This window comes from Dromiciops gliroides, chromosome 4, assembly GCF_019393635.1.
Source record: "Dromiciops gliroides isolate mDroGli1 chromosome 4, mDroGli1.pri, whole genome shotgun sequence".
NCBI classification, from domain to species: Eukaryota; Metazoa; Chordata; class Mammalia; order Microbiotheria; family Microbiotheriidae; genus Dromiciops; species Dromiciops gliroides.
The window spans coordinates 68,025,945-68,049,777 of record NC_057864.1 but is presented as its reverse complement, the minus strand read 5'-3'; the positions used below and the strand labels follow the sequence as shown (position 1 = coordinate 68,049,777).

General features: G+C 34.3%; 1 protein-coding gene across 5 annotated transcripts in view; it reads left to right on the top strand.

Annotated features, from left to right (window-relative positions):
- Window positions 1–23,833, top strand: part of COP1 (COP1 E3 ubiquitin ligase) — a 240,336-nt gene that overhangs the window by 88,984 nt on the left and 127,519 nt on the right. For all 5 annotated transcript variants that reach the window (XM_044004926.1, XM_044004924.1, XM_044004923.1 and 2 more), the window contains 2 exons: window positions 4,555–4,669; window positions 21,431–21,566. In XM_044004926.1, coding sequence (XP_043860861.1) covers window positions 4,555–4,669; window positions 21,431–21,566 — 251 coding nt within the window. The remainder of the gene's footprint in view (window positions 1–4,554; window positions 4,670–21,430; window positions 21,567–23,833) is intronic.

The following is a 23,833-nucleotide window of genomic DNA, read 5'->3' as shown; positions in this document are numbered from 1 at the left end:
TGTAATGTCAACTTACACTGAATTTTTAGTTGATTTACTTTGTACTTTCCAAGGTTGGCTCCCTGTTTTTCATTATTCTTATGTTACACTGAAAAGAGAAGAAAAAAAAACATGTTTATTCCTTAGCTAGAGGATTTATTTTAAGATTTTTATATTATACTTAAACTTTTTAAATTCATGGCCTCCTTTGTTTGTTTTTGTTTTTTAGTGAGGCAATTGGGGTTAAGTGACTTGCCCAGGGTCACACAGCTAGTAAGTGTTAAGTGTCTGAGGCCGGATTTGAATTCAGGTACTCTTGACTCCAGGGCCAGTGCTCTATCCACTGTGCCACCTAGCTGCCCTCCTTATATATTTTTAAAATTTGTTTGTTTGTTTTTCCTTTCCACCTCCTTTCCACACATGATAGAGATCTTTTGGGAAATCTTTTGAATGTTCTGTTTATGTCTTGATAACACTTTTAAAGTCTTTAATTTTAAGCCTTAAAGGTAGCCTTTAAAATTCATATATTCCTAACTGTTGTTTTATTTTGTATGGAGCTCTGGAATTTTTAAAGGGTACACTTTAAAGTAATAAATTTATTAGATTTTCATTTCAATTTTACTTAGAAAATAAGTTTGGTGTGGGATTCATTCATATCTTGAATACTTCCCAAATGTCAGCAGTATAATTAACTATTGTCATCCTACTGTAAGATTTAATTCATTAATTATTGGACTTGAGAATTAAGGGGCTTAGCTATGATGTCACATTATATCTTATTTTTAATTTTACCAACAATTAGAAGCATTCATCTTTAAATGATTTCACTGTTTTTACATTCTTGGCAAATTTCTCAGACAGAATATGTAATGGAATATTCTCCATTGTGTTTCACCTCTGTTTTTAATTTAATCCTGTTGAGAATCAGTTTTTGTTGTCATAAGAGTTTTGAGAGTTTTTGGGTTTTTTTTCCAAATCATGTACAAAATTGCCTCCTTATTATTGACTTGTTCTATGATCGTTTTAGCTTGTTGCAGTTAATTTCATAGCACTATATACCTTTTATGTACTTTTTGCTTCAAGGTTTGAAGAATGCATGCACACATATATGTCTTATCTGAGGTGGAGTTATGTTGCAGTTCCTTTAAAGTAGTTAGCAATTGTAAATCTAACATAATTGATATATTAAATTTCTTTAACAGTAAGTTTAAAAGATGGAATTATAGTTAATGTGCAGTTTATGCTTATTAGTTTTATTATTCAAGTGCTGATCATGCATTGTGGACTAACCTCTAAACTTCTTGTGGTGCTTTAAAGGGAAAAACTGCTAGACTACTCACTGAGCATCTCTTCTAACATCGCTGTGTCCAAAACAGACCTCCTTCTTCCCCCAAACCTAACCATCTTCCAAGCCTCCCATTTCTTTATAGGGTATTGTTCACCCAGGTTTGCAACTTTGCAGTCATCCTTGGCTTTCCCATCTTCCTTATTTACCCATTCTTACCTATTGTCAAAGTTAAACAACTCCACTCATCCTTTCCTTACTCACACAGCTGCCTTCATTGTTCAGCAAATCATTGCCCATTGCCAGGACTCTTGTAATTAAGTTCCTTGCTTCTAGCCTCTCCTTACTCCTCTCTATCCTCTATACCAGAGGAGTTATACTTCCTATTTGCAGCTTCCATTATTCCCCTTGTACTCCACAGTAGCTGCCAGCTTCTTCTAGGATAAAATAAAAACTTTGCCTGGCATTTAAATCATGCCACAGAATGGCTTTTACCTATATTTTCAATCTTATTCCTATAACTCCCTTTAAGTGCTGTATATTCTAGTCTGAGCTGGCCTGACAGCTCATCTCTATGTATGGTATTCCATCTCCTGCCTTCATACTTTTGGGGATGCATTCTGTCTTCGCCTTCCCTCCGAGATTCTTTCCAGCCTGTAGCAGACAGCTCAGGTGCTGCCTCTTACATTACATTTATCCTAATCTCTCCCTTTGCTCCCTCCCATCTTCATGCTTTCTTCCCTCCTGAAATCCCTTTATATCCTTTTGTATGTGCATTGTGTTTTCATATCAGTTTTACCTTCACAGCATCTCTTACTAACCTTCTCTCCTCTTGACACTGCTACTATCAAGGTGCAGGCCCTTGTCACCTCCCACCTAGACTATTGCAACAGCTTGCTGGATGGTCTCCCTGTCTCAAGACAGCTATTACCTTGATCTTCCTAAAGCCCAAATATGACCATGTTGCTCCCCCTACCCCTTGCCTCCTTTCAGCTTCTCCAGTGGCTCCCTATTGCCTTCAGAATCAAATATAAAATACTATTTTGCTTTGAAAACTGGTTGTAATATGGTTTCTTCCTACCTTTCTCATATGCCTATGCCATACTCCCCTCTAGATACTCTGTGATCCAATTTGATTGACCTCTTTGTTGTTCTTGAACATATCATTCCATCTCCTGTGTATTTTCAGTGGCCATTCTCCATGTCTGGAACACTGTCTCTTCTTCTCTGATATGTAGCTTTTCTGGCTTTCTTCAAGTCTTGGCTAAAGTCCCACCTTCTGTATGAAGCTTTTCCCCATCCTCCTTAATCCCTCTTAGGCTACATCCATCTTAATCTGCATGTATCTTTTTTTTTTTAAATATATATAGAATAGTTTCTATGTTGTCTCCTGCATTAGACTTTGAGTTCTTTGCACTTCATAACTGCTAGTTGACTTGACTAGACTTTTTCCTGGTTGGAATAGAAGTTTCTTGAGTATAAGTCTTTGTATCCCCATCATTTAGCAGAGTCCTTTGCACACTGAAGGCACTTAATATAAGTTTGTCAAACTTGAATTAGAATTCAAATTGTTATCCTCTGCCACCAAATATTTTCTTGGGTTGTAGAGCCACTTGCCTCAGAGCATCACATATGAATATGATCACTGTACAGTTTAGCTGGAAAAAAGTATACACATGTGAAAAGTTAAATAATAAGACAGTTTTGAAATGCCAAATGAGTGTGGGCCAAAAAAAAAAAAAGCTTACAGTTTCTAAGAAGCAAGAGATCACTGTGAATTGAAGTGATCTGGAGGCAACAGAATGCAAATGGATACCAATAGCTTGAATAAAACATGAATTGAAAAGTAAATTTGCCACTTAAATCAGGAGCAAAAGCAAAGCAAAATAAAAGCATTTATAATTAATTACTGTTTTCTAGTACTATTTGTGCTATTCGCTATAAGTACATATAATGTAGGATTAATTGCATGTATTATTTGTGGAATATCCTAACAACATTCCTTATATCCCCAAATAATTTTATTTGTCCTAATCTCATAGATAAATTAAAATGTAGCCACTTTGAAACAAAAATGATAAACTAGGATAGCAAGTTTTCTCTAAAATACTCATTTTTGTCATGTGATTTAAAAAATATATTGTTCATTATATACCAAAATCTCATCATACAAATCATAATATTGTTTGGTGAACATTGCTTTTAGCAGAATTCATGTGCCCTATCATTTTATTTTAGGTGATATGCCATTCCAATTATTTAATAATGGTCCTTTAGTGATTGTTGAACTATTTGAGGTAGTTCTCCTAATAAAAATGTTAAACTATTAAAACTAGTTCTAATAAAGATAGGGACTAGACTTATGGTTTCATTATGTGGGAGGCTCTTAGTGAGGAACCTTTTTTTATCAATGTATTTTATAGCCTAGAAGATTTACTTTGGGTCACACTACTAATATTTGACAAACCTTGAACTCTGGTCTTCCTGATACTGAGGCCAACTTTCTCTCCTCTGTGTTGTGTTGCCACATGGAATTAATCATTTTTGAAAGTTTTAGGTGATCAGTGTATTTAAGTGTATACGTCTGCTCATGTGCTTGCCTGAAGGCCTGGACCTTCTTTGCCGGTCACTAAATCAAAAAGTGGATCTCAAATTATAAGCTTACTTTATTCTAAAAGTTTGCTGATTCTTTCTTGCATTCAACTTTGGGTAAGGCAGACTTCAGATATTCTTTCTATAGATTGTGAATCAGAGATGGAAATTTCATTCCCTTTAATCATTACTACTAGTCTGTCTTTCACACACAAGTTAAGAAAAATCTATTCAGTCCCTGCTATTTCCAGATACTGCTAGACACTGGCAATACAAATTCAAAGAATTTAAACAATCTTTACTTTCAGAGAGCTCATATGCTTACAGAGGATTTCATTTTATTTATTTATTTTTTTGTGGGACAATGGGGGTTAAGTGACTTGCCCAGGGTCACACAGCTAGTGAGTGTCAAGTGTCTGAGACAGGATTTGAACTCAGGTACTCCTGAATCCAGGGCCGGTGCTTTATCCACTGTGCCACCTAGCCGCCCTGGATTTTATATTTTTAATGGATAAAGTATCATATTTGGTCAATGTAGTGTAAAAACCACTAATAAATCTGAAGTAGTTATTTTAATTGTTTACTTTAACACCCAGATATAAGAATGAATTTACAAGAAGTAGTGCATAGGCAAGTACTGGTTTATGTAGTTTGCTTCTTACTCTAAATAAATCCCTCTTTTGTCATCCCCTTCTCAGACAAAGAAACAGCCTTGGTACAACAGTACATTAGCATCACGACGGAAACGCCTCACTGCTCACTTTGAGGATTTAGAACAGTGCTACTTTTCTACAAGGATGTCTCGAGTCTCAGGTATATTCTCCATTTGTGCCCTAAAATGTTAATATTAATAGTACTTAAGGGTTAGATGAACTTTGCAGTTTTGTTAAGTTTTGTGGAAAGAATGCTCCCTATGGTTAGGGATGGAAAACACTAGTTTAAACCACATTCTTGGTGCAAAACCAGATAGTAACTTCAAATAGCTAGTGTATTCAGAAAGATTTATTCAGTAAAAAGGAACCACCTACGTTCTGTTTTCTAGGAAGAGAATGATTTCAACAGGCATAGATCATTAATTAGCAAGCATATATTATGTTCTTATTAAATGCTAGGTTATCCTGTCAAGCTCTGGGGATAGATGAAGAATAAGTGTATTTCAAGCATAGGGGCTGGCTTATACAATAACACAGAGACTATGGAAGACTGTAAGGGGAAAGTAATTTGAAATAAGATTTGAAAGGTAGGCAAAATTTCTTTTGTAGGGGAGATTTCTAGTCTTTAGAAGCAAACAACTGAATATAAAAGAAAAACCAGTAATGAGTATATAAGTGCACAGCAAAAGTAGAATTCCTTTATTGTCATTAAAGGCTTGGATTAAAATCTTGTCTTCTGACACTAAACTGTGGGACTCTGTGTAAGTCACTTAACTGTACTGCGGCCCACTGTCCTCATCAATAAAAAATGAAGGGGCATGATCTTCAGCTCTAAATATACTTCATATGTTCAGGATACTGAAATCCTCATTCATAATAAATATTGTCATGGATTGGCTTTTCTGGACAATTCTGCCCAACATTTTGTCAGTTGTTGAAATGGGACCTAAATTTTCTTTTGAATAGTCCTGTTTAAAATACTTAAAACATCCTAACTTATGGGTATTATGCATGTAGATAGAGGCAGAATGGTAGAGTGCAGTGATATCAATGCCTACTATAACAAATCAAAGGATTCTGGTGGTCTGATTTGACTTGAAAATGACATGTGAACATTATCTGTAGTTTATTTTATTTTGTTAACTATTTACCAATTACTTTTTTGTTTTTGGTAAGGCAATTGGGTTAAGTGACTTGCCCAGGGTCACACAGCTAGGAAGTGTTAAGTGTCTGAGGCTGGATTTGAGCTGGTCCTCCTTACTCCAGGGCCAGTGCTCTATCCACTGCATCAAAAGCTGCCTCTCCCAATTACATTTTAATCTGGTTTAGGTAACACTTGGGAGTGAGCCCTGTGCTTGACACCTCCAGTGGAGTGAATAAAGATCCAGCCCCAGAGTCTGGAGAGCCTGTGTTTAGATTCCATCTCTTACACATACTTGTGTGAAACCCAGGGCAAGTGACTGAATTTCTCATCTTCTATCTATACTGTACATGATGCTATGGTATTGTAAATTAAAAACTTTTGGCCCACCCTGTAGAAACTGCCTCCACCCATGCAAATTGACAATTTATCTGTAATTCCTAGTTAGTCAATTGCTTAGGGGACAGAGTAGTGGCACTTAGAAGCTAAATGATTTTCTTATTATAAGATGATGGGATGCAGGTTTTTCTGACTTCAAGGCTGACCCCTCCATATATTATAACAACTACTTATCCCCATAGGCTAGTCTAATTTATTTTATTCCAGTTTAATTTATTTTACTAGGATATACCTTCTTTAAGGGTAGACAACAATTTTTTAAAGAGAAGAAAATTGGGACTGAGTTACCTTGTTGTTGAATGAGCAAAACTGATTAAAGAGAAAAATGTTAATTTCTTAAGTTTTAGGAGTCACATAGGTATTTTACAACATGCACCAAAAAACTATTAGAAGATCTGTTGAGGAATTTGAATAATCCTTTTAGCTCTTTGTAATGTTTATACCAGTTTGATTATCACCTGACAAAACTCCAAGTAAGATTACATCCTCCTTATATTTATTTTCACCTTAAGTTGCTTTTCAACCACGAATCATAAAAAATAAGTTAATGATAAATGCTTCTAAGACATCTGGTTAAGGCAAAAACATTTGGAAGGAAAGGAGAGAGAAAAGAAATCACATTGAGGTTAAGTTGAAATAAAAGACAAAACATGCTGATATAGAGTAATAGAGAATTACTGAAGTTTAGAACAGTTCTATTATAGTAAACTAAAATGAAAGGAAAGAATTGTAATTGATGTTTAATGTTGTTTTAAAGGGTTATAAGATTCAGAGGTATTGGACTTGAAAGATGATTTTGGCCAACCTCTTCATGGGGAAACTGAGATGCAGGGAGCAGAGGTAACTTGATTAAAGTTACATGGATAGTAAATGGCTTTGTCTTTTAAGTCCTTTTTTTCTTTCCCCATTGGCTGCATTAACTTTTCAAATTAAAAAAAACTTTTTTTTTTGCATTAACTTTTTTTTAGCTTTACTCTTTTTTAAATTATAAAAGTATTTTATTATTTTCCAGTTACATGTAGAGATAGTTTTCAGCATTTGTTTTTATAAGATTTCTAGTTTCAAATTTTTCTCCCTACCTCCCCCCCCCCCAAGACAGCAAGTAATCAGATATAGGTTATCTATGTACAATCACACTAAACATATTTCTGCATTAGTCATGTTATCAGAGAAGAAGCAGAGCAAAAAGGAAAAACTTCAAAAAAAGAAAAACAGCACCAAAAACAAAAGAAATAGTATGGTTCGATCTGCATCCAGATTGAACAGTTCTTTTTTTTTTTTTTCTGGATTTGGAGAGCCTTTTCCATCATGAGTCCTTTGGAAGTATCTTGGACCATTGTATTGCTGAGAAGAACCAAGTCTATCACAGTAGATCAACACATAATGTTGATGATACTGTGTACAATGTTCTCCTGGTTCTGCTCATCTCACTCATCATCAGTTCATGCAAGTCCTTCCAGGTTTCTCTGATACCCACCTGCTCATCATTTCTTACAGCACAATAGAATTCCATTACATTCATATAGCACAACTTGTTCAACCATTCCCCAATTGATGGGCAACCCCTCAATTTCCAATACCTTGCCACCACAAAAAGAGCAGCTATAAATATTTTTGGACTTGTGGGTCCTTTTCCCTTTTTTATGATCTCTTTGGGGAAAAGACCCAAGAATGGTATTGCTGGGTCAAAGGGTTTACATTAACTTCTTATAAACAAATGAAAAATTCAGACATTTTTACAGCTTCCTATCTAAATGGGAAAAAGCCTCATAAGCTAGGAAAATTTTCATATCAGATATTTGATAATGAAACTTTTTGAATAAACACAAATTATTTTGTTTTAACTAATTTTATCGACCAACAATTATTGGAACCAGGGTGGGAAGAGGCAGTAGGGGTATGGTATTTGCTTTTTAGTAGTAGAGTGATAATTAGAAATCCTGAGTTGAAATCCCAGTTCTGTTACTTCTCTGTGCCTCATTTTCCTAATCTGTAAAAATGAAGGATTTCAAATTGGCAAGCATATGATATGGTGGAAAGTACATTAGATTTGTCAGAAAAACTTCATTTGAATCCCAGCTCTGCCCTTAGTGCCTGTGTGACTCCAGAAAAGTCATTTTACCTGCTTGATTCTGTGGATTTTCACTTCTAAAATAATGAAGTTAGTTAAAATGACCCCCATCTATGAGTGGTCTCCTTTTGCATGAACATTTTTTTGCTCTTATAAATGTCAATTGTGTGCTGAGGTCAGTAAATCACCCAGGATAAGCAAGAGATTCTTGTGCTTGAGAAGTTAAGACACAGGAGATACTTGATTACTGAAAAACAGGAATGTCACAGTATTTGGTGGTAGAGAAGTTTCAAAGAGAAGTTCATAAGTACTGGTATGATTAAAGAACAGCTTTTTGGAAGAAGTAGGTCTCAAAGATTGCTAGAATGTTGAAGGAGAGGTAAATATGTATCAGGAAGGCCACTGACTAGGATGGTTGATGAAGCCATCTAGAAGATAGGTGGTGAGTAGGTAGGGACTTCCATGAATTAGTGGACCAGGAAAGGCAATTCCCAATAAGTAGATGACCATCACCATAGATGTTTCTGAGATGAAAGGTTTAAAACTCCCCAGAGCTTGGTTTCTGGTTGAAGACATAAAGTGATTTTAGTCAAAGATGTATTTAAAATGCCTTTCTGTGGAAGGAATACTTTTAGAAAATATGCATTTTGCTAAAAGGAAGATTAATTTTTCTATTACAGTAACTTTAATTACTTATGATAGATACAATATAGGTATGTTTCATAATATAATTGCAATGTAAAAAATGGATTTAAATATTGGTTATAGCTTCCCTTTAATTTTTTCCAAGATTATTTAATAGGTAGTAAGCTCCACTGGTTTCTTTTTCATCTCCCTCTACACTCCTTATGTTGTTTGGAACTCTCAGTAAATGAAGATCGTTGAAAAGTATAGGGTTTCTTAAGGAGGAAGAGGTATATTAACTAACCAGTTGACAAGCATTTTAAAATATTTTCTGTATATCAAGCATCATGCTATGCATTGTGTCTACAAAAACAAAAATGACATTCCTTCAAGTTTACATTTTATGGGGGCTGGCGTGGGGATGTGTTAATATAAGGCAGAACCTATGCAAAGGCATGGAGACAGGAAAAGAAATGTTCTGTGTGATGGATTGACTTAGAAATGCAGGCTTGAAAACAGGTTTCAGAGAGTTTTAAAAGCCAAGGAGAGTACTTTTATTTCATCATAACGGCAATAGGAGCCATTGAAGTTTATTGAGGAGGGAAAGGGACATGTTCAGAAGTATGTTTTAAGAATATTCATCACATTGGTAGCAGTGTGGAGGATGGATTGGAAAGAAGAGATACTTGGAGTCAGGAAGCTCAGTTAAGGAAACTTGAAATAATAGTCCAAGCTAGAGGTGAGAGGACTGTTTTGGGATATTTTTGAATTTGAAATGCCTATGGGAGATCCAGTTTGAAATGACCATTTAGCAGTTGGTGGTATGAGATTTATATGATTTATATTTAGCTCGTGAGATCAAGGCTAAATGTAAAGATCTGGGAGTCATAGTGCTAGCTTAAGATCCTGAATGATAATGAATTCCATCTCTTAGAATTTAAATTTTAAATTGGGGCAAATGGTTAAAACAGTTTTTCTTGTTCCTTTAAAAAAATTGAGCTTCTGAGCAAGTTACAGATCTAGAGAATCAAAGGGAGAAGAAAGGGAAGCTGGAATCATTTGCACTCTTAAATATATCCTTTCTCCACCATTAGACTATAAGCTCTTTGAGAGCTGGGATTCTTTTATTCTTTGTACCCTTAGCCTAAATGTCTCATACTTTGTAGGTAAGTAACACCTGCTTATTGATTAATTGATTGATTAATTCTTTTGGTGGTTGATTCACCTTTAAACTTGAACTTTTGTGGGCATGACTGCTGTCTGCACCTCCAGACTCTGGAGCATCTGCCCAAAAACCATCGTAAGTTCTTGACTCTTCTTATTCTTTCCCTGTCCTCAGTGTCTAGCATAGGGCTTTGACATTACAGGTACTCAGTATATGTTTATTGAATTGTCGTTGAATTAAGTATAATCATGGGTACAACATTTTAAATATTAGAAGAAAAATAGTTTAAAAACCACCTGTAGACTACTAATCCTAGTTTTTTGCAATTATTCAAATTTTATAAATGCAGCTTGCTTATTTCCCTTTCTTGTATTTTATACAATTATTCTTCATTAAAAATTTTTTCATTCTGGAATTTTTTTTTTAAAAGAGAGGGACCATTACTGAAATGTTTCATTGTATTCAGGCTTTCAGTTGAATTTAATCACAACCACTTAAGTCTTTAGAATGTAAAATGTAAAACGTTAAACTGCAATATATTTGAAAATTGGAAAAGTTAGCAATATCATTTGAATTCTTTATTTATTATTGTTACTTGAATAAGAGAAAAGGCCACATTTTTTCCTCCACCTCTTGCTAATATTAAACCTGTACCTAGCTTATAGGCAGTATTGTTATTTTCCAGTGCACCACTTGATATATATTTTTTCTTTTCAAAGTAATGTCATTTTCCTACATAGCATTACAATGATGATGATGACCTCTAGTAATAAAACTAATAACAATAGCTGGCTTTATATAATAATTTATGGATTCTTACCATTGTTTCACTTGATTCTGATAATCATCTTGTTAGGGTTTTTTTGTTTTATTTTGTTTTGACCAACAACATAGTTAAAGAAGCGGAGGCTCATAAAGTTGACTAGTCTCTGTTCAGGATATGTCTCTCTCTGTCTCTCTGTCTCTGTCTCTTTCTCTCTCTCTCTCTCTGTCTCTCTGACTTTCTGTCACTTAGTCACTCACTCACTCAATTTAATCTGAGCCCAGCACTGTCTCTACTACACAAAGCTGTTTGACTTTATTGGGGTTTATTCAGTGAGATATATTATTTACCCTCTCATGCTTATCTAATTACTATGTGTAAGATTCTTGTTTTTCTTTTTTTTTTCCCTGCCCAAGCTTGTGCTTTTATTAGTATAGAGAACTTCAGATTTATAACTCTGGACTTGCCTAGGGTGATGAAATCAGACTATCTCTGACAGACTTGAACCAGATTTTGTTGATTATGAGACAAAGATCAAATTTCTTAATTTCTGAATCTAGTGACTTTTTTTCAATTATCATCCTTTTTGACATCAGTGCAATTTTTGACGCTTTTCACCACCTAACTTTTCTTTGGTGTTTTCTCACAGTGTTGTCTCCTGTTTCTCTCACTGATCTTTTTCATTCTGTCCTTTGAGAACATTTCAGTCTCCTGCTATCTGTTTGCCTGCCTAGCAAGGCTCTGATGTTTGTCTTTTTTCCTCCACGTGATTTCTCTTATTTTCTTATGTTCTTCCTTGGTTTTAGTTAATATCTTTATAAAGATGGCTCCCAAATCTATATATTCAGATCAGTATTTGTTTTTATTTTTATTTATTTTTTTCAATCTTAATAGTATTTTTTCCCAGTTACATGTAAAGACAGTTTTTGACAATTGCTTTTATAAGATTTTGAGTTCCAAATTTTTCTCCTTCCCTCCTTCCCCCTCCCCAAGACAACAGCCAATCTGATTTAGGTTATATAGATACAATCATGTTAAATATATTTCCATAGTAGTCATGTTGTAGAAGAAGAATCAGAACAAAAAGGAAAAATCTTAAGAAAGAAGAAAAACAAAAAGTGAAAATAGTATTCTTCAATCTGCATTCAGATACCATAGTTCTTTTTCTGGATGTGTATAGCGTTTTCCATCATAAGTCTTTTGGAATTGTCTTGGATCATTATATTTCTTCAAAGAGCTAAGTCTGTCACAGCTGATTATCAAACAGAGTTGCTGTTACTGTGTACAATGTTCTGATTCTGCTCACTTCACACAGCATCAGTTCAAATAAGTCTTTCCAGGTTTTTCTGAAATCTGCCTGGTCATCATTTCTTATAGCACAACAGTATTCCATTACATTCATATACCACAACTTGTTCAGCCATTCCCCGATTGATGGGCATCCCCTCAAATTCCAGTTCTTTGATACCACAAAGAGAGCTTCTAGAAATATTTTTTGTACATGTGGGTCCTTTTCCCTTTTTTATGATCTAGTAGGGTATTGCTGGGTAAAAGGGTATAGCCTTTTACAGTTTTATAGCCCTTTGAGCATTGTTCCAAATTGCTCTCCAGAATGGTTGGATCAGTTCACAATTTCACCAACGATGCATTAGCATCCCAATTTTCCCACATCTTCTCTCCAACATTTATCTTTTTCATTTTTTGTCATATTAGCCAGTCTGATTGGTGTGTGATAGTACTTCACAGTTGTTTTAATTTGCATTTCTCTAATCAATGGTGATTGAGAAAATTTTTTCATATGGCAATAGATAGCATTAATTTCTTCTTCTGAAAATTGTTCATAGCCTTTGACCATTTCTCAATTGGGGAATGACTTATATTCTTATAAATTTGATTCTGTTCTCTAGATATTTTAGAAAGAGGCCTTTATCAGAAACACTGGCTGTAAAAACTGTTTACCAGCTTGCTGTTTTCCTTCTAATCTTGGTTGCATTTTTTTTGGTGGAAAACCTTTTTAATTTAATGTAATCAAAATGATCTGTTGTATATTTCATAATATTCTCTATTTCTTGTTTGGTTATAAATTCTTTTCCTCTCTCTAGATTTGAGAGGTAAACTATTTTTTCCTCTCCTAATTTGCCTATGGTATCACCCTTCATGTCTAAATCATGTACCCATTTTGACCTTATTTTGGTATATGGTATTAGATGTTGGTCTATGCCAAGTTTCTTCCATACTATTTTCTAGTTTTCCCAGGAGTTTTTGTCAAATATTGATTTCTTATCCCAGAAGCTGGAGTCTTTGGGTTTATCAAATAGCAGATTACTATAGTCATTTATTAACATGTCTCCTGTGCTCAATTTATTCCACTGATCCACCACTCTATTTCTTAGCCAGTAGCAAATAGTTTTGATGACTTCCTCTTTATAATATGGTTTTAGATATGGTATGGCTTGGCCACCTTGCTGTGCATTTTTTCCATTAATTCCTTTGATGTTCTTGACCTTTTGTTTTTCCAGATGAATTTTGTTATTATTTTTCCTAGCTCTATAAAATATTTTTTGGGTAGTTTGATTGGTATGTTTCTGAATAAGTAAATTAATTTAAATAGAATTCAGAACAATATTTCTGAATTCCAGTCTCTTATCTCTAATGAGCTAATATGTGTAATGGCATTGCAAACCTTCAAAATGTGCTTTGCATCCATTCCTTTCTCTTCCTTTATATTACCATCATCTAATTTCAGGTCCTTAGTATGTTTTACTGAGATAATTACAATAATACTGTTTAAATGGTGTCTGGAACATAATAGATATTTACTAATTGATTGATTTAGCTTCTTCCCTCTCTAATCCATTCTATTTAGTTTTGTGTTCTTTAAAAAAAAATAGGTTTTTATTAAAAAAGAATTTCAATTAACAAATATCTTTTCAAAATTAATTTGTCCTTCTTAGTTAACTTCACTCACAATTAAGCAAATTTCTTTTTTCCTAGAATGGGTTATTTATGTAATTTATATTTTGTAAGTATTCATCTCTTTCCTCTTAAGTTATCATATTTGTTGGTATATAATTAGGCAAAATAGTTTCAAATTATTTCTTTGATTTTTCATTTGGTGGTTATAAGTTCTCCTTTCTCATTTTTAAACAATTTAATTTTCATCTCTTTTAAAAATCAGGTTAGCTAATTTTTTAGCTATCAGTGTTTTTTTTTGAAAGAACTCTAGTTAGTCAGTTTAATAGTTCTTTTGTTTTCAGTTTTCTTAGTCTCTTCCTTAATGTTCATAATTCCTATTTTATTACTTAGTTGAGCATTTTTGATGATTGTTTTTTTAATTGCATGCCCAGTACAGTAAATTATTCTTTTTCTTTTTTTGTAGTTGAAAGCATTTAGAGATATTAAGTTTTCCCTCAGAATTGTTTTAGCTGTGTCTCATAGGCTTTGATATATTATCACATCATTGTTTTTTTTAAAAATATTTAAATAAAACTTAATTTTTTCCAATTACATGTAAAAAGCAATTTTTTTCCATTTGCTTTTTAAAATTTTGAATTCTAAATTCTCTCTATCCCTTACCCTACTCCCTACTCATTGAGAAGGTTAAAAATTTTACATAGGCTATATATGTGCAGTCATGCAAAATGTATTTCCTTATTAGTCATGTTGTGAAAGAAAACACAGACTAAAAAAAAAAGTCAAGAAAATTAAAAAAAAAAAAAGCATGTTGGGGCAGCTAGGTGGCGCAGTGGATAGAGCACCAGCTCTGGAGTCAGGAGAACCTGAGTTCAAATCTGGCCTCAGACACTTAACACTTACTAGCTGTGTGACCCTGGGCAAGTCACTTAACCCCAATTGCCTCACTTTAAAAAAAAAAAAAAAGCATGTTTCAATCTTGCATTCAGACTCCATCAGTTCTTTCTCTGGAGGTGTATAGCATTTTTTACCTTAAGTTCTTTGGAATTATTTTTGGTCATTGTATTGCTGAGAATAACTATGTCATTCATAGTTCATTGTATGTTATTGCTATTACTGTATACAGTGTTCTCTTGGTTCTGCTCACTTCATTTGCATCAGTCCATGTAAGTCTTTCCAGATTTTTTGAAGACATCTCTTAATAGTACAGTAGTATTCCATCATAATCACATGCCACAACTTGTTCAGCCATTTCCCATTTTATGGACATCTCTCCCATTTTAGAGACATCTTCTCAATTTCCACTTGTTTGCCACCACAAAAACAAAAAACGTACATTTAGGTCCCTCCCCCTCTTTAAAAAATTTCTTTAGGATACAGATCTAGTAGTGTTATTGTTGGGTCAAAGGATATATGCACTTTTATAGCCTTTTGGCATATTTCCATATTGCTCTCTGGAACGGTTGGATCAGGTTCACAGCTTCACCATCAGAACTTTTTTAGTGTACCAAATCTCCCACATTTTCTCCAACATTTTCCTTTTCTGTTATATTAGCCAATTGGAGAGATGTTGAGGTGTTAATACAGAGTAGGGTTTTTTTTTTTGTTTGTTTGTTTGTTTTTTTTGTTGTTGTTGTTGTTGGGTTTTTTTTGGTGAGGCAATTGGGGTTAAGTGACTTGCCCAGGGTCACACAGCTAGTAAGTGTCAAGTGTCTGAGGCCGGATTTGAACTCAGGTACTCCTGACTCCAGGGCCAGTGCTCTATCTGCTGCGCCACCTAGCTGCCCCTTACAGAGTAGTTTTAATTTGCATTTCTAACCAATACTGATTTAGAGTATTTTTTACGTGACTATAGATGGCTTTGATTTCTTCTTAAAACTGCCTGTTCAGGGGCAGCTAGGTGGCACAGCGGATAGAGCATCAGCTCAGGATTCAGGAGGACCTGAGTCCTCCCCAAATAACAACAACAACCCCCCCCCCCCCTGAAAAAACAAAAACAAAAAAACCCTGCCTGTTCACATCATTTGACATTTTATGAACTGGGGAATGGCTCTTAATTTTCTATAAATTTGGCTTAGTTCTCTATGTATTTGAGAAATGAAGCTTTTTTCCCCATATAAATATTTTATTATTTTCCAGTTACATGTAGAGATAATTTTCAACATTTGTTTTTATAAGATTCCTAGTTTCAAATTTTTCTCCCTCCCTCCCCAAGACAGCAAGTAATCAGATATAGGTCATCTATGTACAATCACATTAAACATATTTCTGCATTAGTCATGTTATCAGAGAAGAATCAGAGCAAAAAGGAAAAACCTCAAAAAAGAAAAACAACAGCACCAAAAACAAAAGAAATACTATGCTTTGATCTGCATCTAGATTCCATAGTTCTTTTTTGCTGGATTTGGAGAGCCTTTTCCATCATGAGTCCTTTGGAACTATCTTGGACCATTGTATTGCTGAGAAGAATCAAGTCTATCACAGTTGATCAACACCCAATGTTGTTGATACTGTGTACAATGTTCTTTCTCCTGTTTCTGCTCATATCACTCATCATCAATTCATGCAAGTCCTTCCAGGTTTCTCTGAAACCCACCCACTCATCATTTCTTACAGCACAATAGAATTCCATTACATTCATATATCACAACTTGTTCAGCCATTCCCCAATTGATGGACAACCCCTCAATATCCAATTCCTTGCCACCACAGAAAGAGCAGCTATAAATATTTTTGTACATGTGGATCCTTTTCCCTTTTTTATTGGCTTTCTCCTTCTCTCTCTCTCTCTCTCTCTCTCTCTTTTTTTTTTTTTTTTTTTTGGGGGCAACGGGGGTTAAGTGACTTGCCCAGGGTCACACAGCTAGTAAGTGTCAAGTGTCTGAGGCCAGATTTGAACTCAGGTACTCCTGAATCCAAGGCCGGTGCTTTATCCACTGCGCCACGTAGCTACCCCCTCTTTTTTATGATCTCTTTGGGGGAAAAGACCTAATAGTGGTATTGCTTGGTCAAAGGGTATGCACAGCTTTATAGCCCTTTGGTCATAATTCCAAATTGCTCTACAGAATGGTTGGATCAGTTCACAGCTCCACCGGTAATGCATTAGTGTTCCAATTTTCCCTCAGCTTCTGCAACATTTATTATTTTCCTTTTTTGTCATATTAAACAATCTGATAGGTGTCAGGTGGTACCTCAGAGTTGTTTTAATTTATATCTCTCTAATCAGTAGTGATTTAGAGCATTTTTTCATATGGCAATAGATAACTTTGATTTCTTAATCAGAAAACTGCCTGTTCATATCCTTTGACCATTTCTCAATTGGGGAATGACTTGGATTCTTATAAATTTGATTTAGTTCTTGATATATTTTAGAAATGAGGCCTTTATCAGAAGTACTGGCTATACAAATTGTTTCCCAGTTTTCTTTCTCCCTTCTGATTTTGGATGCATTGAGAGAAATGAAGCTTTTATCAGAGAGATTTGCAATAATTTTTCACAGTTAGGATTACTGTGTATTTCCCTTTATTCTATTTTTTTCTGTTTATCCTTCTCTCTCCCTCCGTTCACTGTGTCCCTCCTCAAAAATGGTTTGCTTCTGACCACTGCCTCCCCTAATCTGTCTTCCTATCACCCCCACCCCTCTTATATTGTCCCCTTGCCCTTTTACTTCCTTGTAGAGTAACAAATTTCTATACCCAGCTGAGTATCTTATTCCCTCTTTGAGCCAATTTTGATTAAAGTAACATTCAAGTGCTGTCTTCTACCTCCCCCTCCATCTTTCTCATCACTGTAAAAACTTTTTTCTGCATTTAATGTGAGATAATTTATCCCATTCTATCTACCACTTGACTTTTATCCCAGTGCATCCTTCTTTCTCACCCCTTAATTTTATCTTTTCAAATATCATCGCAGCATATTCAACTCATACCTGTGTACTCCATGTATATTCCCTTCTATCTGCCCTAATAATAATAATAAAGTTCTTAGGAATTACAAGTATCTTCTCATATCAGAATATAAAAAATTTAACCTTATTAAATTACTTATGATTTCTCTTTCTTTTACCTTTTTTGCTTCTCTTGAATCTTGTATTTGAAAAACAAATCAGAAATACTTAACAATCCTCTATTTCGTCTATTTTTCCCCTTTTGCTGGTAAGTGATTCTTGGTTGTAATTCCAACTCTTTTGTCTTCTAGAATATCTAAGCCATCTGATCCCTTAATGTAGAAGCTGCCACGTCTTGTGTTATACTGACTGTGACTTCATGATATTTGAATTGTTTCTTTTTTGGCTGCTTGTAGTATTTTCTTCTTGATCTAGGAACTCTGAAATTTGGCTATAATATTCCTGGAAGTTTTCATTTTGGAATCTCTTTTAGGAGGTGATCAGTGGATTCTTTGAATTTCTATATTACCCTCTAGTTCTAGGATTACAGGGCAGTTTTCCTTGATCATTTCTGGAAGGATTCTGTCCAGGCTCTTTTTTGTTTGTTTGTTTTCATCATGGGTTTCAGGTAATTCAACCATTCTTTTAAAAATTTTTTAAAAAAATTATTCTTTAATATTTTGTTTTTCCCCCAATTGCATGTAAAAATAATTTTTTTTTAAATTAAAAAAATTTTTTTTTTAAGTGAGGCAATTGGGGTTAAGTGACTTGCCCAGGGTCACACAGCTAGTAAGTGTTAAGTGTCTGAGGCCAGATTTGAACTCAGGTACTCCTGAATCCAGGGCTGGTGCTTTATCCACTGCACCACCTAGCCGCCCCCAAAATAATTTTTAACATTCACTTTAAAACTTTGAGTTTGGAATTCTCTCCCTTCCTCCCTCCCCCACCATTGAGAAGGCAAGCAAGTTTACATAGGTTATGCATCTGTAGTCATGTGAAATATTTCCTCAAGAAAAATAAAATGAAAAAAAAAAGTTTCGGTCTGTATTCAGGATACCATCAATTGTTTTTTTTTTTTCATTCTTAAGTCCTTCAGAGGTATCTTGGATCTGTTTTTTTCTATTTATCTGATCAACCAAGTCTCTTTTATTTGTAAAATTTAAATCCAGGGTAGAAGTACCTCCATCTTTTGGAGGATAAAATTATCATTAAAGGAAATTCCATTATTTGCTTTTCTGCTTATTGCAAGGAGAGAACTCCGGCAGAAGTCAAAAATAATTGAAATTCCTCATTGTTAATAAAAATATATTGAGTTTATATGAGAGGAGGTATAGCATAGTAGATTAGAATGTGAACCTGGAACAACAAATATCTGGATTATAATCTTGCCTTTGACACTAGTTTATCCTTGTCTGTTTGCTTAAACCTTTGACCCCCCCCCCCCCAGTTTCCTCATATGTTAAATAGTGATGATAATGATTGCAGTACTTGCTTCATAGGATTTTTTTGGCCTTAAATAAGATGTCTGTTGTTGTTCAGTTGTTTACAACTTTTCATTACCCCATGGACCATTAGCTTGCAAGTGATATCTGTGGAATTTGCTAGAGTGGTTTGGCATTTTCTTTTCCAGGGGATTAAGGGAATCAGGTTAAGTGACTTGCACAGGTTCACACAGTTAGTAAGTGTCTTGTAAATATTAAGGGAGTTAAGTAAATGTTATGTGCTATCATTATTGTCATTTTCATTGTTACAGGGTTGAATTGAAAATTATCTCTAAATTTGAAATTTTTCTTAAGTTGGTAACTTATAGCTTAAAGGGTGACAAGTTAATGAGTATTCTGTCTCTTTGATTGTCTTGCTTTTGTATTTATATCTTCACTACCTAGCATATAATAATAGAAGCTGAATAAAAGCTTGCTGGTTGATTGATTAGTGCATTACTTTAGTGTAACTGGTTTTTGTGGAAGAAAATTATATACCTCTAACCTAGAATAAGATACATGATATTAGAAATATGGTATTGCCCATAACTGTTTCCTAGGAAGTTAAAGAAAACTTCTCATTCCTTGCTTGGAAATCCAAATATAATTCTATGCATTGCGTCATCTTGAAAAACAACAAATAGCTCTTCAATAATAGCTTATATGTATTCTTCCACTGTACAGGAGAATGGACTAATATCTCAAGGTTGCTGCTAAAACTGTCATTTTATAATTTAATTCCCTATGTGATTAAACTATTGAGAGTTCATTGAAGAAAAGTATCACTTAGGATCTTTGCAGTATGTTAGTCCATCTTCATGCACATTTGTTTTAATTTTTTTCTTTTATATTTATCATTAATTTTCCTTTAAGCAGTAATGGTAATTAAGTAAACACTTAGGACTAATTAAAGTAGAAGAGAAAACTTTCAACATATTTATATTTATAACTTATCACTTCCTTCCACTGTATTTCTTTTCATTATTTTTTTGTTCCATTTATGCTCTACTTGTGTATAAATATTTTCAATTGACAAATGTTTTCAGATAGATAAAACGTTTATTAGTGCTTCTTCTGTGCCAAGCACTATGCTTCATGGCTTAGTTTTTAGTGGTGTAAGTCAGCACTTATTATACATGCCGGACACTGTGCTACAAAGAAAGGAAAAACAGCTCATTCCCATGAAGAGTTTATATTCTAATGACAGATAAAGTCAACATGTATATAAATAGGTGCATACAAGTTACATGTAGAGTAGGGGAACCATACCTAGGAGAGGAATGCTCTAATATTTCGGAGGTAAGGACCAGAAAAGATTTCTTATAGAAGATGACATTTGAGTCTTGAAAGGATGCCAGGGATTGTAAAAGAAATAAGTAGAGGGGAAAAAATTCAAAGTCTGGGGGCACCTGGGCCAAAGGTATAGTGGCATTCAGGAAACATTAAGTGCCTGTTACTTGCCAGGCATTGTGTTAAGTGCCATGGAGAAAAGTTAAAGACTTCTTAAGGAGTTCACAGTCTGCTGGTGGAAATAACATGTAAACAACCATGTACAAACTATATAAAAGATTAGTTAGAAATAATAACTAAGGAAGGGCACTAGAATTAATAGATCCTTGAAGGAAGCTAGGTACAACAGAAGGTGAAGATCGAGAGAGAGAGAGAGAGAGAGAGAGAGAGAGAGAGAGAGAATTCCAGGCATCAAGGGGGACTGTCAGAGAAAATGCCACTTGAGAAATCGTTGTGTCTTGTTTGAGGAATAGCAAAGAAGTCAGTGTCACTGGATTTCAAAATACATGCCAAGGTGTCAAGTTGGATAATGTGCTGCATTCTTTGTAATTTTTCATCAAGACTTTGTGTGTATATGTGTATGTTATTCTATTCCTTGAAAGATATTTAAATATTGACTTTTAAAAATCATTGTTCTGCTGAAATTTTGCATACTATCTCCCATTAAGTTGGCCATTCAAAAAAGTATAATGTGAAAGGAAGCTTCTTTTTATTTAAAATAAAATTTATTGTGAAACATGGTTTGAAAATAAAAATAGAAATAATCTTATAAGTATACATCTTTGTAAAATGTTCTTTGAAACTAATCAGTGTTTGTTCTGATACTTATTTTGTTGTTGTAAATTTTGTTTAGTTTAATAAAGCTATTTAACTTGATCTCGGCCAAGAGAGCTTTCCATTTTCAAGAAGTTATTGGTTGGTACGTAAAAGAAGTTATTCCTCAATAAAAAAGGGAAAGTGAAATAGTTTCACACAAAGGCTTAATTTTCATTACATAGAATTGTGTTTAAGAGGTGCTGAGTGAGAGATCAGAAAATTAACTTTGGAGAGTAGTTGTTATCAAATGGTGTGCTCAGAAAATAGTTTATGAACTTTAAAGTCAATCTTTTTAAAAAATGGATGTTATTTTGTTGTTTATTTTCAGATAATTTCTAATTTTTTCATTAAGTCTTTGTTATCTCAATTTAGATGACAGTAGGACTGCAAGCCAGTTGGATGAGTTTCAAGAGTGCCTTTCCAAATTCACTCGATACAATTCAGTCCGACCCTTGGCTACTTTGTCTTACGCTAGTGACCTCTATAATGGCTCAAGCATAGTCTCCAGGTAAGCATTGTGAATTAATGGGGAGGTATGTGAAGCATAAATTGGTCTCTGTTCTTTGTTGTGAGAACATGTGAAAGATTCTTGTGTTTATGTTTTTAGTGTGGGATAATGGCCTGTCAAAACGTTTTTGTAAAACCTCATGTTATGGTTATAGTTATATGGTTATAGTAGCCTTTTCCAAAGCCACTTATTTGGATTCTTCTTATTAGTAATGTCTCATTGATAACTGGATATAATTATTCTGGCAATTATCACTTATACATATTGGGGAACTGTGAACTTTTTTTCATGAAATGATCAATATACAGTTCTGCTTCAGTGACTGACATTTAAATTTAAGCCACACAAAGTCATGGTTCTAATTCCATCATCAACTCTAGATGTACCTTAAACTTTGAAAGTCAGTTACAGACTTATCATTCACATAGTTGTATCTTTAATCTTGTGCTAAAAGTGCTTTGGCTATCATATAAATGGCTTCTAAAAGTATGTCACTAATAAAATAAGAATAGTTTTCATAAAAGTGTAACAAGTCCAAGAAATTTCACATAATAGCATTTTCATAGAATCAAAAGAATTTTCTTATAACAGTAAAAAAATTAAGCCATGTATTTCTAAGCAAAAATTTATAATTACTAAATTACCCAGGAAAGTCAGACTATAGTACACATCAGGCATGTCCCAAATTTAACCTATACTGATTGACTTCATCCCAGCATAAATTAAATGCAGATGTAAGCCCTCCTACAGTGGACATGAATTTCAGTAACTGATGTGGGTTTAGCCTGAATTGGTTTTGATCTTGTAAAAAAAATTCTTTACTTTCTTGATCTATTACAAGAACAGCACTTCTGTAGTATTTGGTTAGAAAATGCTAAAACAACAATAAATTTTTCAATATTTTCTTTTTTCTTTTCTTTTCTTTTTTTTTTTAGTGAGGCAATTGGGGTTAAGTGACTTGCCCAGGGTCACACAGCTAGTAAGTGTTAAGTGTCTGAGGCCGGATTTGAACTCAGGTACTCCTGACTCCAGGGCCGGTGCTCTATCCACTGCGCCACCTAGCTGCCCCTAATTTTTCAATATTTTCAAAGAGAAGAGTTCTTTGTATGGTAAATTTGCTGTTTTGCTATTACTGAAAATTTAAATGATCTAGGGATCGTTGTAACCTAATGTAACAATATGGTCTTTTGTTACTGTTTAAATTTGATCTTGTTGAGGAATTTACATTAGTGGACTATATCATATTAATAAGGAAATATGGTCCCCTGATTGGAACCTAGTTGACTTGGCCAAACTATTAAAGCAGATACTGGCAATCAAGAGGGGTAACCTAAATAACTTTGAAAAAATTATTGCTTGGTTGGCCTCATATTCCAGGACCCCATTTTCTTTTCATGTTGGATTGAATTAGGTCTTTTAGAAGATCATATCCACTTTGAGAAGCTCTTATTTCTCTGTATTAACAGAAGAGGACACAGTCATTAGCGTTGTGACAATAAAAAAAGTTCTGCTTCCTTTGGGAACTAAAAGCCATGGACTTGAACAAGATATATGTAAAATAAAAGTCAAAGCTTTAAAGTACAGTCTCAGCATGCCTTCTTTCTCACTCCCCAAATCCCAATCACCTAACTTTTTGATAAAACTTAGAATTGCTTACTTTCTGCTCTTTTTAAAAATGAGGAAAACAGTGAAAACTTTCTTTAGTTAGGAGAAATAAGTTATCACTGGAATACTTTGATGTTCTCTTTAATGGTATAGTTATTTTTAAAAAAATATTTGTTTTAATCACCCATAATCTTCCTCACTCCCCCACCTCAACCTTAGTTCCTTATCCCTGGTTGAGAATGCAAAAAGAAGCAAAACCCTTTACAGATATGTATAGTCAATCAAAACAAATTCTGCCTCATCTATGTCCAAAATAATATCTGTCTCATTCTGCACTATGGGTTTTTCACTTCCCTATCAAGATTTCAATAGCATGTTTCATCGTTAAGCCTCTAGAGTCCTTGTTGTGTTATTACCCTGACATGGGTAATAACAGTTTACCACAGTAGTATTCCATCAAATTCATTTAAGTTATTTATCCATTCCTCAACTGATGGGCATCCCCTTGTGAGAATATTATTAGGGGTTGATAGCAATTCTCAAGTACCTGACCTCGCCGCCTCATGCTTTCCTGTAATGGAGCTAAAATGCTCTGCCTGTTCCTTTCTTCCCTCTCATTTCCTTCATAAGTATATGTTGCTATTTCTTTAATTCTGTCAGTA